Source organism: Lissotriton helveticus, chromosome 4_1, assembly GCF_964261635.1.
Source record: "Lissotriton helveticus chromosome 4_1, aLisHel1.1, whole genome shotgun sequence".
Classification (NCBI taxonomy): Eukaryota; Metazoa; Chordata; class Amphibia; order Caudata; family Salamandridae; genus Lissotriton; species Lissotriton helveticus.
Genome location: NC_136063.1, coordinates 1,599,304,571 through 1,599,320,427, shown reverse-complemented (window position 1 = coordinate 1,599,320,427; position 15,857 = coordinate 1,599,304,571). Strand labels below are relative to the sequence as shown.

General features: G+C 44.0%; 1 protein-coding gene across 2 annotated transcripts in view; it reads right to left on the bottom strand.

Annotated features, from left to right (window-relative positions):
* Nucleotides 1-15,857, bottom strand: part of AOAH (acyloxyacyl hydrolase) — a 919,324-nt gene that overhangs the window by 744,150 nt on the left and 159,317 nt on the right. For both annotated transcript variants that reach the window (XM_078688219.1, XM_078688220.1), the window contains exon 2: nucleotides 14,613-14,708. In XM_078688219.1, the coding sequence (XP_078544345.1) occupies nucleotides 14,613-14,708 (96 nt within the window). The remainder of the gene's footprint in view (nucleotides 1-14,612; nucleotides 14,709-15,857) is intronic.

Genomic DNA, 15,857 nt, shown 5'->3' with positions numbered 1-15,857 from the left:
CACAGACGGTCCCGCCCTTGTCCCGGGCTTCTCCCGGCGCTCCCGCGCGCTCCCGTGCAGCTGTGATGACGTTCTGATTTATCAGGGCGAGATGGCTAAAGGGGGCGTCACCTACAGGGAGAGCGGCACCAGGTGGTGATTCGGTGCAGGTGAGCAGCAGGGACTTTTGGGAACTGGAGTCCCGCTGCAAACGCGCTCGCAGCCCTGTTCTAGGGATGCCTACTCCCAAATGTCCTCAGCATACACAATGAAATTTACCGCGCAGCAGGACCCGCAAAGCGGGTCCGGCCAGCAGTAGCGGTGTGGAAAGGAAATGCGCTCAGGCTGTCAGATGCGCGAATGGCTCCAGCAACGAGAGTCCTCCAGAACACAAAGAAATCCCAGCGAGGCTAACGTCCAGCTTCCTTTAGAGCAGGGGAAGGGGGCATCACCTACAGGGAGAGCGGCACCAGGTGGTGATTTGGTGCAGGTGAGCAGCAGGGACTCTTGGGAACTGGAGTCCCGCTGCAAACGCGCTCGCAGCCCTGTTCTAGGGATGCCTACTCCCAAATGTCCTCAGCATACACAATGAAATTTACCGCGCAGCGGGACCCGCGAAGCGGGTCCGGCCAGCAGTAGCGGTGTGGAAAGGAAATGCGCTCAGGCTGTCAGATGCGCGAATGGCTCCAGCGACGAGAGTCCTCCAGAACACAAAGAAATCCCAGCGAGGCTAACGTCCAGCTTCCTTTAAAGCAGGGGAAGGGGGCGTCACCTACAGGGAGAGCGGCACCAGGTGGTGATTCGGTGCAGGTGAGCAGCAGGGACTCTTGGGAACTGGAGTCCCGCTGCAAACGCGCTCGCAGCCCTGTTCTAGGGATGCCTACTCCCAAATGTCCTCAGCATACACAATGAAATTTACCGCGCAGCGGGACCCGCGAAGCAGTAGCGGTGTGGAAAGGAAATGCGCTCAGGCTGTCAGATGCGCGAATGGCTCCAGCGACGAGAGTCCTCCAGAACACAAAGAAATCACCTTTTGTATGGTGTCAATTAGGCTTATGGGCCTGTAGTTTCCTGGCAGAGATCTATCACCTTTTTTGAAGACAGGGATAATAACTGCCCCTTTCCATGACACCGGAATAGTGGCACCTTGGGCGATTGCATTAAGGAGGAGAAGAATATATTTGCCCCAGCGTTCTTTATCACTAATAAAAAGATCCGCTGGGACACCGTCCAATCCCGGGGCTCTACCACTTGCCACTGTACTCAGGGCCATCATAACTTCTCTTTTGTTAAATAAGTTGCCTTCACAGTGGGAAGGGCCAAGGTCATCCAAAGAGGTGTTAAGCAGTAGGGTGGCGTACTGGGGCTTAAAAAATTCTACCCAGTTCTCCTGGGATACATTGTTATTGGGTGACTCCGCTACACCCCCTTTACCCCACTTTATGATTTTCCAAAATGACCTAGAATCTTTTTTGTCACTTGCTTCCCTTAGCTCTTGCCAATGAAGCTCATCCCACAGCTTCTTAGCCTTGACTATACTTTTTTTGTAATCTAAGCGGGCACGACGAATAGAGACCAAATCCCTCCCTTTGATCGCTGCTCCTAGAGCCAATCTTGAGGCCCTACACTCAGAATTGTACCACCTAGCCTGTTTTAATTTGTTCTCATTACTTCTCTTTTGTGGTTTTTGAAAGTGAACCTTAATGTTTGAAAAAAGATTTTCATGAATTGTAGTCGCTAGGTCACTGCCTGGGTCTATTAGATTTAGTTTCTCTAAGGATATTACTGCTTCATCGACCTGGGCATTAATAATGTCGATAGTCTGCTGGCTGGTTTTGAACTTTACCCATTTTAGTCGGCGCATGTCGTTAGTTGGGACAACCAAGGGGACTTCATCTACTGTCTCTGACGTTGCAGCACCAGTTGAGGCCCACCACTTGTGCTCAACACACAGTGGATTGTGGTCACTTTCTATTCTGGATCTAACCTTCATGTCAACCACTGACCTCCAGGTAATGGTATTATGTTCTGCTGCAAGAAAGTATGGGAGGAGAATGAAAAGAGCCCACTTCAGAAATATTTTGAGGAATACTATAATTTTCTTTAGAATAATATTTACATTCTGTCCTTTATAATTATTGGAAATGGTAGGTTAGGCAAGGGGTGAGAGCGAGGCCTCAGTCTTTAGCTAGCCTGTGAAAGACCTTCCACAAATCACAAATAATCCGATCATGTAAGTAAATTGTTTTCTCTGAAGAATCCCCAACTCAAACTTTGTAGCTTCTTAGGAACAGAACATGCTGTGGTACATGCACACCAACCTGCCAAACAACAACTTTCATAAAGGAATAAAGAAGGCTAAAGATGCAAACCAAGTATTTTAGAAAGTGAAAAATGTAATAAGAACAAGGTTACAAAATGAAGAACATGACATTACCCTTAAGAAAACACTGGAAAAAGTCCTTCAATGTTATCCCAATTCAAATGGAAGAAAGTGAACAAAATGGCTGTGTTCTATGCAGTTGACATTTACCATAAGACCCTCTGCTGTTAAACCATGCTGCAGGAGTGACATTTTATAAAGCTGTTTACAAACCAAGTTCTGGTACCAGTGCTATATTGAAAAAAAAATCCTCAAACTCCATTCCGCTTTTCACAGTTAAAGAAGGGTTGCAACATCTCTTGTTTCAGGTCGACAAGAATTGTTCTTTTTTCACAGCTGCATTTTGCATTTTCTACTGAGGCAACAGTTTACTTTACCTCAAGACATTCCCCACTGCCCAGCCTCATGAGGTAAATGTCTTGGGGTAAGCAGGTTTACTGTGATCCTCTTTTACCCTCTAGGTCACCGGGAAGCCTATACCAATAATAATAATAATCCACATTTGTATAGCGCACAATCACCCGTTAGGGTCCCTAGGCGCGGGGGGCCGTCGGGAAGATTAAGCAAGCTATTGCCCAGAGTCGCATGGTGCTGGGCTAACCTGCCGCCGAAGCCGGGGATCGAACCCTGATCCCCAGATTCCAGCGTCAGTCGCCCTGGCCGCGGCGCCACACCTCTCCTACCAACAGTCTAGGAGCAAAATGCTGCTGGGATCAATCAATCAGGTGTTTGTTAAGCGCGACTACTCACCCGTAAGGGTCTCAAGGTGCTGGGGGGAGGGGCATAGCAGGCTCCAGTCCATCAAGGGGTGGGAGGGTCTGTCAAAGAGCCAGGTTTTGAGGTTTCTTGTGAAGATGGGAGTGATGTTGTCTGTCTGAGGTAGAGCGGAACGGCGTTCCAGGCTCGGGCTGCGAGGAAGTAGAAGGAGCGGCCTCCTGATCTGGTCTTTCTGTTGCGGGGAACCATGGCATAGGAGAGCTGGGCTGATCATAGGGTCCTCTGCGTTGCGTGGAATTTGGGTCGGCTGTTCAGGTATGCTAGTATGGTGTCGTGGAGTGCCTTGTGGGCGTGGGTGAGCATCTTGAAGGTGACTCTAGCTTCGATAGGGAGCCAGTGGAGTGTGCAAAGTGCTGGGAGATGTGGCAGTGTCTTGGCAGGTCAAGAACTAGTCTTGCGGTGGCGTTCTGGATGTTCTGTAGCTTGCGGATGAGATTTTAGTTTATTCCGGAATAGAGTGCGTTGCCATACTCAAGTCTGCTGATGACAAGGACGTGTGTGACGTCTTTCTGTGTTCGAGGGGGATCCATTTGAAGGTCTTACGTAGGAGGCGGAGGGTGTGGAAGCAGGAGGACGAGACGGAGTTGATCTGGTGGTCCATTTTGAGCTTGGAGTCCAGGAGGATTGCAGGGTTGCGTGCGTGGTCCGTGGGGTTGGCCAGTCTCCCGAGGGCGGGGGGCCATCAGGTGTCGTTCCAGGCGTTGGGGTTTGGGCCCATGATGAGTACTTCTGTTTAGTTAGTATTTAGTTGTAGGTAGCTGTTTTTCATCCATTTGGCGATGGCTTCCATGCCTTCTCGAAAATTGTTTCTGGCGGTATTGGGTTCATTCGATGAAGTTCAAGCCAGTTACTGACCGATATTGTAAGATGGTGTAGGATGTCCATATAGTAGTAGGTGAGGAATTGTATTCTCTTCTTCAGATTTAAACAGTTTATCTCAATGAGTGGATTAAGCAGGGTTTTTAAAAAGTAAACAGATACAAGGAATATTTGTAGATTCACCATTGCTCTTCTCACCACTAATAATCTATTTACAAGAACCTCTGGTTTTGTTATTACTTTCCTAGGCCTCCACTACTACTTCCCATAGCTCTAGCCAGCTGACTTTCGCGAGGGACACTTATGGCATGCAGAAACAAAAATGTTTTTAGCTGTATATGGAGAACACATGTGGCAGAACCTTTTTAGTCGGTCACTTCCACAGAAGAGGACAATAGTCTGGAGGTCAGAATAAAAAAATGGATATCTACTCCTTTGATTGAGCGTACATTTATAAATTGTTAGAGTTCTCTAAGGTTTCCTTGAGTGCTCAGTAGAAGCTGCAACTCTCATAGCTTCCCAGGAGTATTGCTGGAACACTTTTAACAATTTTAAATTACACTTACACTAAAGCAAAGGTATTTCAGCATGTGGAATTGTATTTATTAAACAATTATACATGTAAAAATGGATTCACATTAGTGCAACTGAACTCTATATGGTTTATATCATGGGCACTCGCAAACATTTTCCCAGGAGCGAAAAAGTTTGATCTATGGTGTGACCGAGGGCCACAATGATGCCAACAGGGCGGCGGCCAGGGGTGTGGGATATGTAAGGTGGGCATAAGGGAAGCAGCAACTGTACATCTAGTGGTTGAATTGCACTTGAGATCAATCCCAGTTTTCCTACTTCAACAAATTCTGTTATCCTAGGCAATTTTTAATTTCACTTTGTCTCCATTTTCTTCATTAGCACATGATTTCAGGATGTGCCCAGTTTAAAACCTTCTTTTGTGTCTGATTTAATAAACTATAATGCTGTCCATGTATAATAGAAACCCAGGCCAGCCAAAGGGTGCACATAACAACTGACATGCCTCTTAGTTCTTTATTGGCGTTGTTGTCAGGGTAGGGGGAGGCATGAACGTTTCTAAATTCATGTTTGAAAACTATCACTTAAAAAACCAAATCACAATCACTTTTATAATCTGATCTACTAGGGTGAAACACCTCTGCATGTAAATAAAATACACTTTTTTGAATTTTGAAGGGACTTTATCATACACGTTTGTTTCAAGATGCATTTAGAAAATGAAGGTGTTCTTAAAGTTTAGTGGTGCAGGACACCTTCTGTGCTTTTTCTTTTAATTCAGTTCGACTGTAAATAAATGCTTGACATTTATTTAATATCTTTATGAATATTAGTGCTTTGTAGAGTAAACAACAGCCTAGTACTGCTTTTCAATGGAGGGGGCTGGGCACATGTAAAGTTCAGGAGGGTTCCATGCGGTTCCCGGGCCGTACTTTGAGTGTCACTGTTTATATTGCTTCCTCCACATCGAAAGGCTTTTTTTGTGTTTAAAAATCCCTTCTCCTTCACTCCACCATTTTAAGGGTGTTCCCTGCTAATTTTGATCGAAGAAACATTTTTTTAACGTGTTTTTATTCAGCAATTGCACAGCATAAAATAAGAACCATGCCAACATTATACCATCAGCATAGGCTACAGTGAACCAGTGTTGTACGGCAGGACTTACTGCCTCTGAGGAACCCCAACCATGCGCAATAAAATTACAGCTGGCACAGCGCAGATGCATAATACTGTGAGAAATCGGTACTGAGACAGGACAATAAGCAAACAATGTACAATTCTAAAGAATAACCCCCCTCCCAAACAATAATGCAATAACTAACAGCAGTGTCAGCAGTGGACCAACGAGTGCTCATCCTTCCATGGCGGTTGTACGTAAGGGGAACGGAGGACAGGATTGGGGACCAAGGGTGTCCCTACGTAGGCTGAGTAGTCCCCTACAAAGGGTGGCCCACTGGGAAGTGGGAACCAGATGGCAAGGAGATTCAGAGCCCAACTCGCTAAAAAAAGCCTCACCCCACTGAGACATAGCCCCTGCATCCAAGAAGCATATTTACTTCTGCGTGTGACATAAATAAATCTCAATTGTTTTCATAGTGGGCATAATTAACGGGACAGTTCATGGTTGCCCACAAACATATTGATTTATTGTTGTGCACAAGCTTTTTGGTGCATCCCGTGTCTGGAAAGCCCACTTGAGGCCCATGAGAAATTTACTTCTATGTAATTGGAGGGCTGAGTCCTTTCAGTAGCCTCTCTCCATATTTTGTCTTCCTTTACTGAATGTGTTTTTGTTGGATTTTAGGATCTAACGTGGATTACCGTACAGTGGAGTAGTGTACAGTGGAGTAGCGTACACTAGAGTGACGTACAGCAGAATACCATACAGTGGAGTGTAGAAGAGTGGAGTGGGTTAGGGTGGAACAGCGTAGCGTGGAGTGATGTACAATGGAGTGGCATAGAGTAAAATAGGGTATAGAGGACTAGAGTTGAGTGGAGTGGCCTACATTGAAGTGGTATAGAGTAGAGTTGCGTACAGTGTAATATCCTAGAGTGGGCTGGTGTAGATTGGAGTTGTGAACAGTGTAGTAGCATAGAGTGGCGTGGAGTGGAGTGTTCTGCAGTGGAGTGTTGTACAGTAGAGTAGCGTAGAGTGTAATAGCAAATAGTGGAGTAGCGTGTAGTGAAGAGGCGTAGACTGGAGTGGCATACAGTGGAGGAGTGGTAGAGTGTAATAGCATAAAGTGGAGGGACATACATTGGAGTGGCGTTTAATACAATAGCATAGAATGAAGTGGCGTAGAGTGGAGTGTCTTGCCCTGGAGTGGTGTAGAGTGGAGGAGCGTACTGTGGAGTGGCATGCAGTGGAATAGCATACCGTGGTGTGCTGTGGAGTGGCATGCAGTGGAACAGCGTAGAGTGAAGTGGTGTAGAGTGGAATTGCGTATAGTGGAATGGCATACAGGGGAGAAACATTGAGTGGAGTGTTGTAGAGTGGAGTGGTGGACACTGGAGTGGTGTAACCTGAAATTTGATACAGTGGAGTGGTGTATAGTGTAGTGGCATACAGTTGAGTGGCATATGGATGTATGTGAAATTTAGAAGCAATGTAGACTATGGTGTGTAGGGAAAAACAAAACAGTTAATTGTGTTGCCTTGCGTTTCTCCAGATTTAGCAATCAACGCAGGGCCATGCATGATGGCCTTGCATTGCATTGTAAATCTGACTTATGTATTGCGTTGCCCATGCAACAACATGTGTGACACAAGGGTGCCACAATAGAATAATACAGCAAGCCCTCAGTTATATTTTGGGCCACTGTACACAGCTGTAACTTTTCGGTATACCATGGTACATGAAGGTGACAAGCCAATATATAATTGGGTAATGGCTGTTTTTAGAAAATGAATAGGTAGCCGTATTGTTCTTACTACAGTTTGGCAGTGTTCTGTGTTAAGGCCTTAGATACAGGTAAGTATCTACAAAAGTGGTAATAGATAGGGAACTGTATTTATATATTTTTGAGATATTTTTAAATAAGTTTATGAAGCACTGCATTAGTACCGAGTAAGTACCGTATATTTAGGAAATGTTTTTTCTTTTTTTTACATTTTTTAGGTTGCGCTGTATTTACACAGTATTTTGTAGGTATTTTTGCAGTACTCTGTAAACTTTATTTTACAGAATTAATTATGATAAAAATTGTAAATGTACTGTAATACACTATATTTGTAAAATATAGTGTATTGCAGTGTTTTCTTAAATTTTTAAGATATTTTTTCTTTTTTTCTTTTTTGTAAGTATATCGCAGTACTTTGTAGGTAGTACCACAACACTCTGTAACATTTTTTTAAATAAATAGAAACTTACAAATATTTTTCCCTGTCTATTACCACTTTACTAAAGTGGTAATAGGTAGGGAAAAGATATAAAACCTAATACTCACCTATATCAAAGGCCCTAATCCAGAACACTATAAAGGGATGTTTAAACAACATGGTTGTCTTAAACTTTTGCAAAGGCAGTCATTATCCAATCAAATAATAACTTATCATCGTAATATATTTCGGTATTTTTGCAGAAGTTTATGAAATGACACAATATTTGGCAGGAAGATAGTTCTTGGTCCTCAGATTGTGCTTCTTGTGATTTTGTGTAAACCCGTTCAGTATTTTTGAGAAATTAAGGTTAAAAAATAATTGCATATCTGGATGGCTGGATCCAGAAGAGGCTAGAGAGTCTTGCGGGAGCGACGATTTAAAAATACAGAATTCTGATGTTCCCTTGGGCCATCCAGCTACCGTAGAAGCGAGTGCTCTGATTTGCTGCCAGCAAGATCAAAAAAAGTTGTTGGCAGTCATTACAGGACTCAAGGGATTAGTCCACTGTCCTAAAGTAAAAATATATATATATAATATAAGGGGGTTTGATATGAATATCCTGACCCCTTAGCCTTATATGAGGCTCTAGAAGGACACCTCCTGGGACCAAAAAGAAAAATAAAAAGGGAAAAAATTGTTGCAATCCTATGGGACTGCAGTGGGACAAAATAAATGGTTGCCGAGCAGCATTTGTTAAGTTTATTGCCCATAGAGCACACCCCAGTGCTCTGTTAATAAAGGGGAGAGGGGTATGTGGTCACCTGCCCGAGCCATTAAAGGTCCCGGGGAGTACACCCCCAGGGACGAAATCATTAACAATTGAAGGTGGAAAGCGTGTCCCCCCCTCTCCAAGCATTCAGATGTGCTGGAGCGCTCACCCCTGGGGATGAAATTAGTGATATGGGGAGGGGGTTCTAAAGGCCCCAGGGAGCCCACCTTGGGCTAAAATGTTTCAAAGGGGGAGTGGGCCCAAGTCTTTAAATGCCCCGGGCAGCTCACCCCCAGTGTCGAAATTAATTCAAATGAGGAGGGGGCCGCCATTAAAGTCCTCAGGGAGCCCCCCATGGGGTTGATTACTTTAAGGAAGGGGGGTCACACCATTATTGGTCCTAGGAACCCCATCCCCAGGCCGGCTCACATCCTACATCCCGGGCAGTCCACCTTGGGATACAGCGGTTTCCCTGCCCACACTGGTGCAAGCATAGAAACCTGTTTGCACCCTCTTGGAAAACACCTAGTCCGCTCCTTGAGGGCAGGAGCTTTAAAAAGGATCTCACCCACTACGAACAAACTTTTGATCTGTTTCCCTGCCCTCACTGATCAAAATATTGGTCTCACCTAGAGGGAGAAGCATTCGAAGCAGCTCCCTGTGGGTGGGAGCAATGCAGGCTCCTGCTGTTTTCAGGAAGCTGCCCTGGGCCGTGGGGTCTAGGGGTGACCCCTAAGCAGCATATGGTGAGTGCCCTGGGTGGGTACCAGGGCACCCACCTTTCAGTGATAAGGGCCCTGGGGGATGGGGTCTCCAGGGACGATAACTGCTCAGTGAAGAGGGCCGTCTGGCACCCCCTTTCCTTTATTTAAATGAGTGGCCTTGGGTACGAGGTCCCCAGGGCTTAACAAGGCTGGGGGAGGGGGCACACATGCCCCCCCGCCTTACATTTTAGTAATGGCAACAGTATTGGGTCCCCAAGGCCTAATGAGGCTTGGTGAGGGGGGATGGCGTGGCCCCCTCCCTTTTAGTTTAAGTAGTAACCATGGAGGATGGGGTCTCCAGGGACTAAAAAAGCTCGGGGAGGGTGGCTAAGCAACCAACCCACACCTTTAATTTAAAAAACTGTCCTGGGAGTGGGGTCTCAGGGCCTGATAAGGCTTGGGGAAAATGCCACTTGGCACCCTTCCCTTTAAAACAAGCATTTGCAATGCACTAGGTCTGGCATTTGTTGGAGTTGGAGTTATTGGCATTGTAAATGGCAATGATTTTTATTTAATTTTTTTTAGTTTGCAGTGGAGTGCTGAAAACACGCACATCTTGTTAAGCAATGGAAGTGTAAATTGGGGTACTTACCCCTGCGTTGGGATTCTAAAGACAAAGAGGACCCCTCCTGAGTCCTTTCAGAGGCAAAGAGAATGCTGCGGGCGTGGTTGAAATTCAACCCGAGGCTCCTTTGCAAGTGTATGTCACAGCATGCAGTGGTTGCCCATGTAAATTGGCTTGGTGTGGGGGTCACAAGGTGAAGACATGGCCAAGCCTCTCCTCCCCAGACTACAACCTGAAGGGGACTGGCGTCTTCCAACCAAATAAATAGCAGAACGACACTGGTCCACTGGTCTCCACCCCTCCCTACTTGTGTTCGCCTTTTGACCGTGTTAAAACCATGCAGTGGCAACAGTTTACATCACATGCATGTACCAGAGACTGCAACTGAGAGGAGACTGCACACAGCGGCTTGAGGAGGTTCTACTCCCAGAAAGCTGATACATAAGGGAGGTTATAAACCATAAACTAGGTGGCAGCTGTGCATGGAGGAGGGGGTCCCGTTTCTGGTTGGTGCACGCAGATGCTTTGTAACAGGAATGTATTATACAGCTTCCCACTTCTTTGTATTGGAAAGAGCTGTGTGCATGCGAAAGGGGAAGGTTCTTAGAACTTAAAGTGCAAGAGTTATTATATGACTTGGAAATTATAATTATATGTGAAGTTACAGTTAGTCTGCTAAACATGAGCCTAACAGTAGCATTACAATATAATCATCATTAATTCTGACACCAAATGTTTGTGCTCTTCGGCACCGGGACCTCCTCCCCCTATTCCTCCACCTCGTCAATTTTTGAAGAATCCTTATACTCGATTGGCAATTTTCTACAGCAGTGGTCTATAATGCTAAACACAGTTATGGCCACCTACAGTCCGTGTCCTGAGGAGAACCCTTAAACTACACAGTGGTTCGAAAAGCGTTGACCCCGAGCCTGGGAAAGAACAGAGGGGTGCCTCTAGTGTTACTAAATATTACCATACTTTCTATCCCTAGTAGTGTGACCCCAGGTAGCAATCTAGTCTCCGGCTCAGTGAGACAGGCAGGCATTTCCAATGAACTGTTTTGTCCGCCTGTCTACTTGCATATAATATGAAGGACTGGTGCCTTTTTATGAAATAATTGGAGGCATTGTACAAGTGTGTATTTGGTGTATATTGTAATTTACAGTATTGATTTTGTGTGTAATGTATATACATGTTTTAATGTCTGTATGTGTTCATTATTGTTTGATAATTGTTCCTTTCGTGACATACTAAATTTAATGTATAAAGTTTTTTCTAGAAAAAGATAAAAAGACTAAAATAAAATAGTCGCACCACCTAGAACTTCTTGACTAGGTGTGATAAAATTCAAAAAAACTAAACCTGCCTGGCCATCTTTTCCGTTTAATATATTTGAGTGGTTTAGTCCAGTCAGAGATAGGACCCAAACCTTTCTGTTTCCCTGTTAAAATTAGTCGTGGCATGTTATTGGGTGGGTGAGTATTCGTGTTTATTATCAATTCGATCTGCCCTAAAACGTAAGCATTAGACTACAAATGGACATTGCAGGCCCTTTAAATAAACAAGTACTTTCTCAAATTCGGTGTATAAACTTTAAACAGGCAGCAGCACCAGCCGGTCTGGGCCGAAGCTTTGGGAGGCAGGCGCACTGCAGAAGCTGCTTGAATAAAATTACAGTAAATCAAACAAGCATGGACGGCGTAAAGCGGGTGCCACAACAGTTCGGAGGTAGCGGCCGCCATTTTGTTGGAAAACCAGCTCTAGTTAAATTTAAAAAATAAGTAGATAAAGCATGGTGCTTGTGAAGCTGGCGCAGTGCTGACCGTTTAAGTCTGTTCACAAATAAAACAAGCGACCGGGTCCCGGCGGTGCACGTCGTACTGACTGCAGTAGGAAAAAAGAAATAGTGCTTACAGACTAATAAACACGTACCGTGTAACACCAGAGGTAAAGGGGCCAGTAGCCATGGGAGGTTACAAATGAAGAAAAGGTGGTACTAAGGAGGGACTCACAAACCGATTAGTGAATAAGAAGCCTGCATTTATGAAGGACATAGACAGAAGCCAATGACAAATATGGGTAGAGAATCGGCAGGTCTTCTCTTCCATATTCCACTACAGCAGCTCGCCAGAGAAGGGCATGCTCGACCTAAAAAGCACCATGACACGGCCATGTCATAGTGCTTCCCAACCTCGCCCTCCTACCTTTTAGCCATGCTACAGATTGGCATTTAAAGTACAAGATTTTGCAGCAAAGGTATAAAACATAATAACAACCTTTAACCTCATCGCTGCTAGAGAGTTTCCCGGGCTGTGCTGGACAGCAATGAAAACAGGTGTGGTCAAGACGAGCTCAGCTCGTCATGAGCACCTGAGAGGTATATGCCATGACGAGCTGAGCTCGTCATGAGCATGGAAGGGGTTAAAATAAGTCGATGAAAAAGTTCAGACTCCAGTCTTTACATTTTCCAAATGTAATTGCCTGCCGCCATAGCTAATGAGATGCAGAGGCAGTTTCAATGAGTAGCTGAAGGGCCAAGAGCGGTGAATGGGTTTTTACAGAAGATTAGGGGTCAAGAGAAGCTTGCGTGGAACTAACAGCGCATTGCCTTTGAGAAACAATAATGGTATGTGTGCATGCTGAGACTGTAAAATTCAGCTGCTGGAGTTAAGAGCCAGGTTTATCCTGGAACAATTTCCTAGTTTCGGTTTCACTCAAAATATTGACTCATGAGATCTTCTAACATGCGGACAGCTCGGCTCCCAGATCTATACCCAGAGATAGAGGAGATCGGGGCAGGGCCCTGAAGCCTGCCATATCAGACTTGACATGCTGGGGTCTATGCTGTGAGGACATGACAGCCCGGGGACCATCTGCAGCCCGTCTGTCTCAAGTGTGCTCTGGGAGGTGCCTGTTAGGCATCTAGACACCCTGCTTCCAACCGCTTCCAAGCCCCATGCGCGCGCTCTTAACCAGTTAATCAACAGCACGTGTTGGGTACGGCATGTTCCAAGTTTCCTTGGGTCATGGCTCCTATATAGCACCCGGGCAGTCACCGGTGCAGAGAATTGACTGCCACCACATTTATCTCTGACAATCTATTCTTCTCAGTAAACAAGATTGCTTTCATATAATGTATTTAAACTAATGAGGATTGAATCACTTGAAGAGCCTAACTACTACATTTATAACAAGCCACTTAGTCATATACATAAAGAAATATGTTCATGATTAAAACAAGCAGCCTCCATTGTCCCTGCTGCTCACATCGTCCTGCCTGCAGTAGGAAAACAGAAAATAGTGCTTACAGATTAATAAACAAGTACCGTGTAACAAGAGAAGTAAAGGGGCCCGTAGCCATGGGAGGTTACAAATGAAGAAAAGGTGGTACTAAGGAGGGACAAACAAATCGATTACTGAATCAGAAGCCTGCATTTACGAAGGACAGAGACAGTAGCCAATGACAAATATGGGTGGAGAGTGGGCGGGGCTTCTCTTCCATACTCCACTAAAGGAGCTCACTAGAGCAGCATATGCGTGCTGACTAGGCTCGACTTAAAAAGGGGAGGAGGATGGGGTCCCCAGGGCCTAATAAGGCTCTGGGAGGGGGGTCTCGTGGACCCCTCCCATTTAATAAGCATAAGGTCCTGTGGCCAACCACCACTCATTGCCGAAGCCCGTGCGTGGTTGTGCGTTGGCTTTAAGTACAGTAATAAAATATTACTTTATGTTGAAAAAAAAAGAGAAATTCACTGAAAAAAACAAAGGTCAAAATAACATTATAGTTAGGTGTGATAAAAAGATCTTTTTTTTTCTAAACTCTAGAAATTCACTGAAAAAAAACAGTTAAAGTAACACTATCAGTAATGTCAGGAATTATGAATTATGTCATAGAACATGTCATGAGTGATGTAATATGTGAGGTCAATAAGCAGTGCATGGCGGGGGTGCTAGATATAGTTAGCTCTGGTAAATATAACTGATGAATTTCTGTCTTTTTTTTTCAAAACGCATTGTTGTTACTGCGATATTCACCTAACTATAACTTTACTTTAACCTTTGTTTGTTTTAGTGACTATATATATAAACATACATACACTTACCATATATACTTAGCGTGCATGGTGAAGGATGCGCGGTAAATGCATTGTGTTATAAAGACTGAGTGGTATATGCTGCTTTCCCTGGAGCTATGATATATTTTCTTATTGTGTCTGACTGGATTTTTCCATACGCTTTATCCATCTTACCATTCGGCCCCATTTTTCCTATAGATTTATTCATTAAACCGTCAGAAACGCTGTGAATAGTGTAAACAGGCTGCGGCTGAGCGTGTGCTGCAATATGTTAAGTCATAACAGGTAGAAGACGGGGAGGCAAGGTTTTGCCAGAAGCAAGCACATACGTTTACAGGCTCATCGCCTACTGTAGAATGCTGCATGGGGTACAAATGTAAGAGGGTCTGAATTCCCTGAAACAAGTAGGAACACACTAAGAGCAACTGGTATGGCCTCTTGTTTCCGCAATCACCATTGACTACTGGTCGCCCTCTCCGACCCCGGAGGCATCTTCTAGCCACTGACTGCACTGCACACTTTGACACTTGCCCTAAACCTAATGTGTAGGTTTCTGAGGGATATTTGACTTTCATATAAATGACACCAGGGCACTCCTGACTGAAGCAGGAAAATACACTCTTACCTGGCATGTAACTGCAGAGCTTCTCCATGGCGGCCTGAAGCGTCGAATTATGAACCTGGGCGAGTTGTTGAACTATGGTCACGGTAAGAACACATCCTGAAAAAAGAAAATGGCATGATAATATTCTTGGTCTCTACTCTTTTTCATCCGCTATTTTCAAATTATGTACTCATTTCCATTAATTTGCAACTTGATACATCTATTCAGCAGTATAAGTGTGTTTTCAGATGAATGCTTTCATATTTCCAAAAAGTATATGCAGATGTTTTTTATGCTGCCACAGTACCATATTCGGTACCCAAAAGCGGCACTACCACACCATACTCTGCAGACAAAACTTTACTTGTCTTCATACTTTAAATGAGTGGGAAAGCATTTTGCACAGGAACAGTGCTTTTAGTAAATGACTCCTCTTAATATTCACTGTATTTATTTGTATCTAATGTATTAATCCTATAAATATTGGCATAAATCCTCCTTTCTTGTATAACCCTATTTTAGTCAAACTGGCTTACACATGCTTTTAGGAGACCAAAGTGCTTTAAACGTCTTATTTTCGTGGCATATTGCTCATAAAGAGAATTGAATTTTATATATTCTTTATTCGATCAAAAATATGATTATTTACAATAATAAAAAACATTTCATAAATGTAAAACGATAAAAGGTTAAAAATCCATATTTCATAAAAATCCTATATCAAGTGAACAATAACAGCACTAACGGGAATACATAAAAAACAAGATTTCATCACAAAAAACATAAAAGTAGGTATTATCCGGTCAAATTTACAGAGGCACTTTTATGGAGTTTGGAACTTCTCCACCAAGCGTACAGCAAAAATGTATTTATTTTTATCTAATGTATTAATCCTGTAAATCTGCCATACATCCCCCTTTCTTGTATAACCCTATTTTAGTCAGACTGGCTTAAACATGCTTTTAGGGGACCAAAGTGCTTTAAACGTCTTATTTTCGTGGCATATTACTCATAAAGAGAATTGAATATTAAAGAGCTGCGTCCCTTTAACCCACCGTGTTTATTTATATCTGTCTAGCAATATTTCTGTAACACGAATAAATGATGTGGCTTTCTCATTTCACACTCCATCAATATTTCTGTGCCATTCAATCTAAAGTGAGTGTGAACATTCAATACCAATCACTGATTCAATCTTGAGTCGTGTCATTATCTCATCAGCAGTCCTAGTTCCTCCTCACTGGTATTCTGTGACTTCCTTTCTAG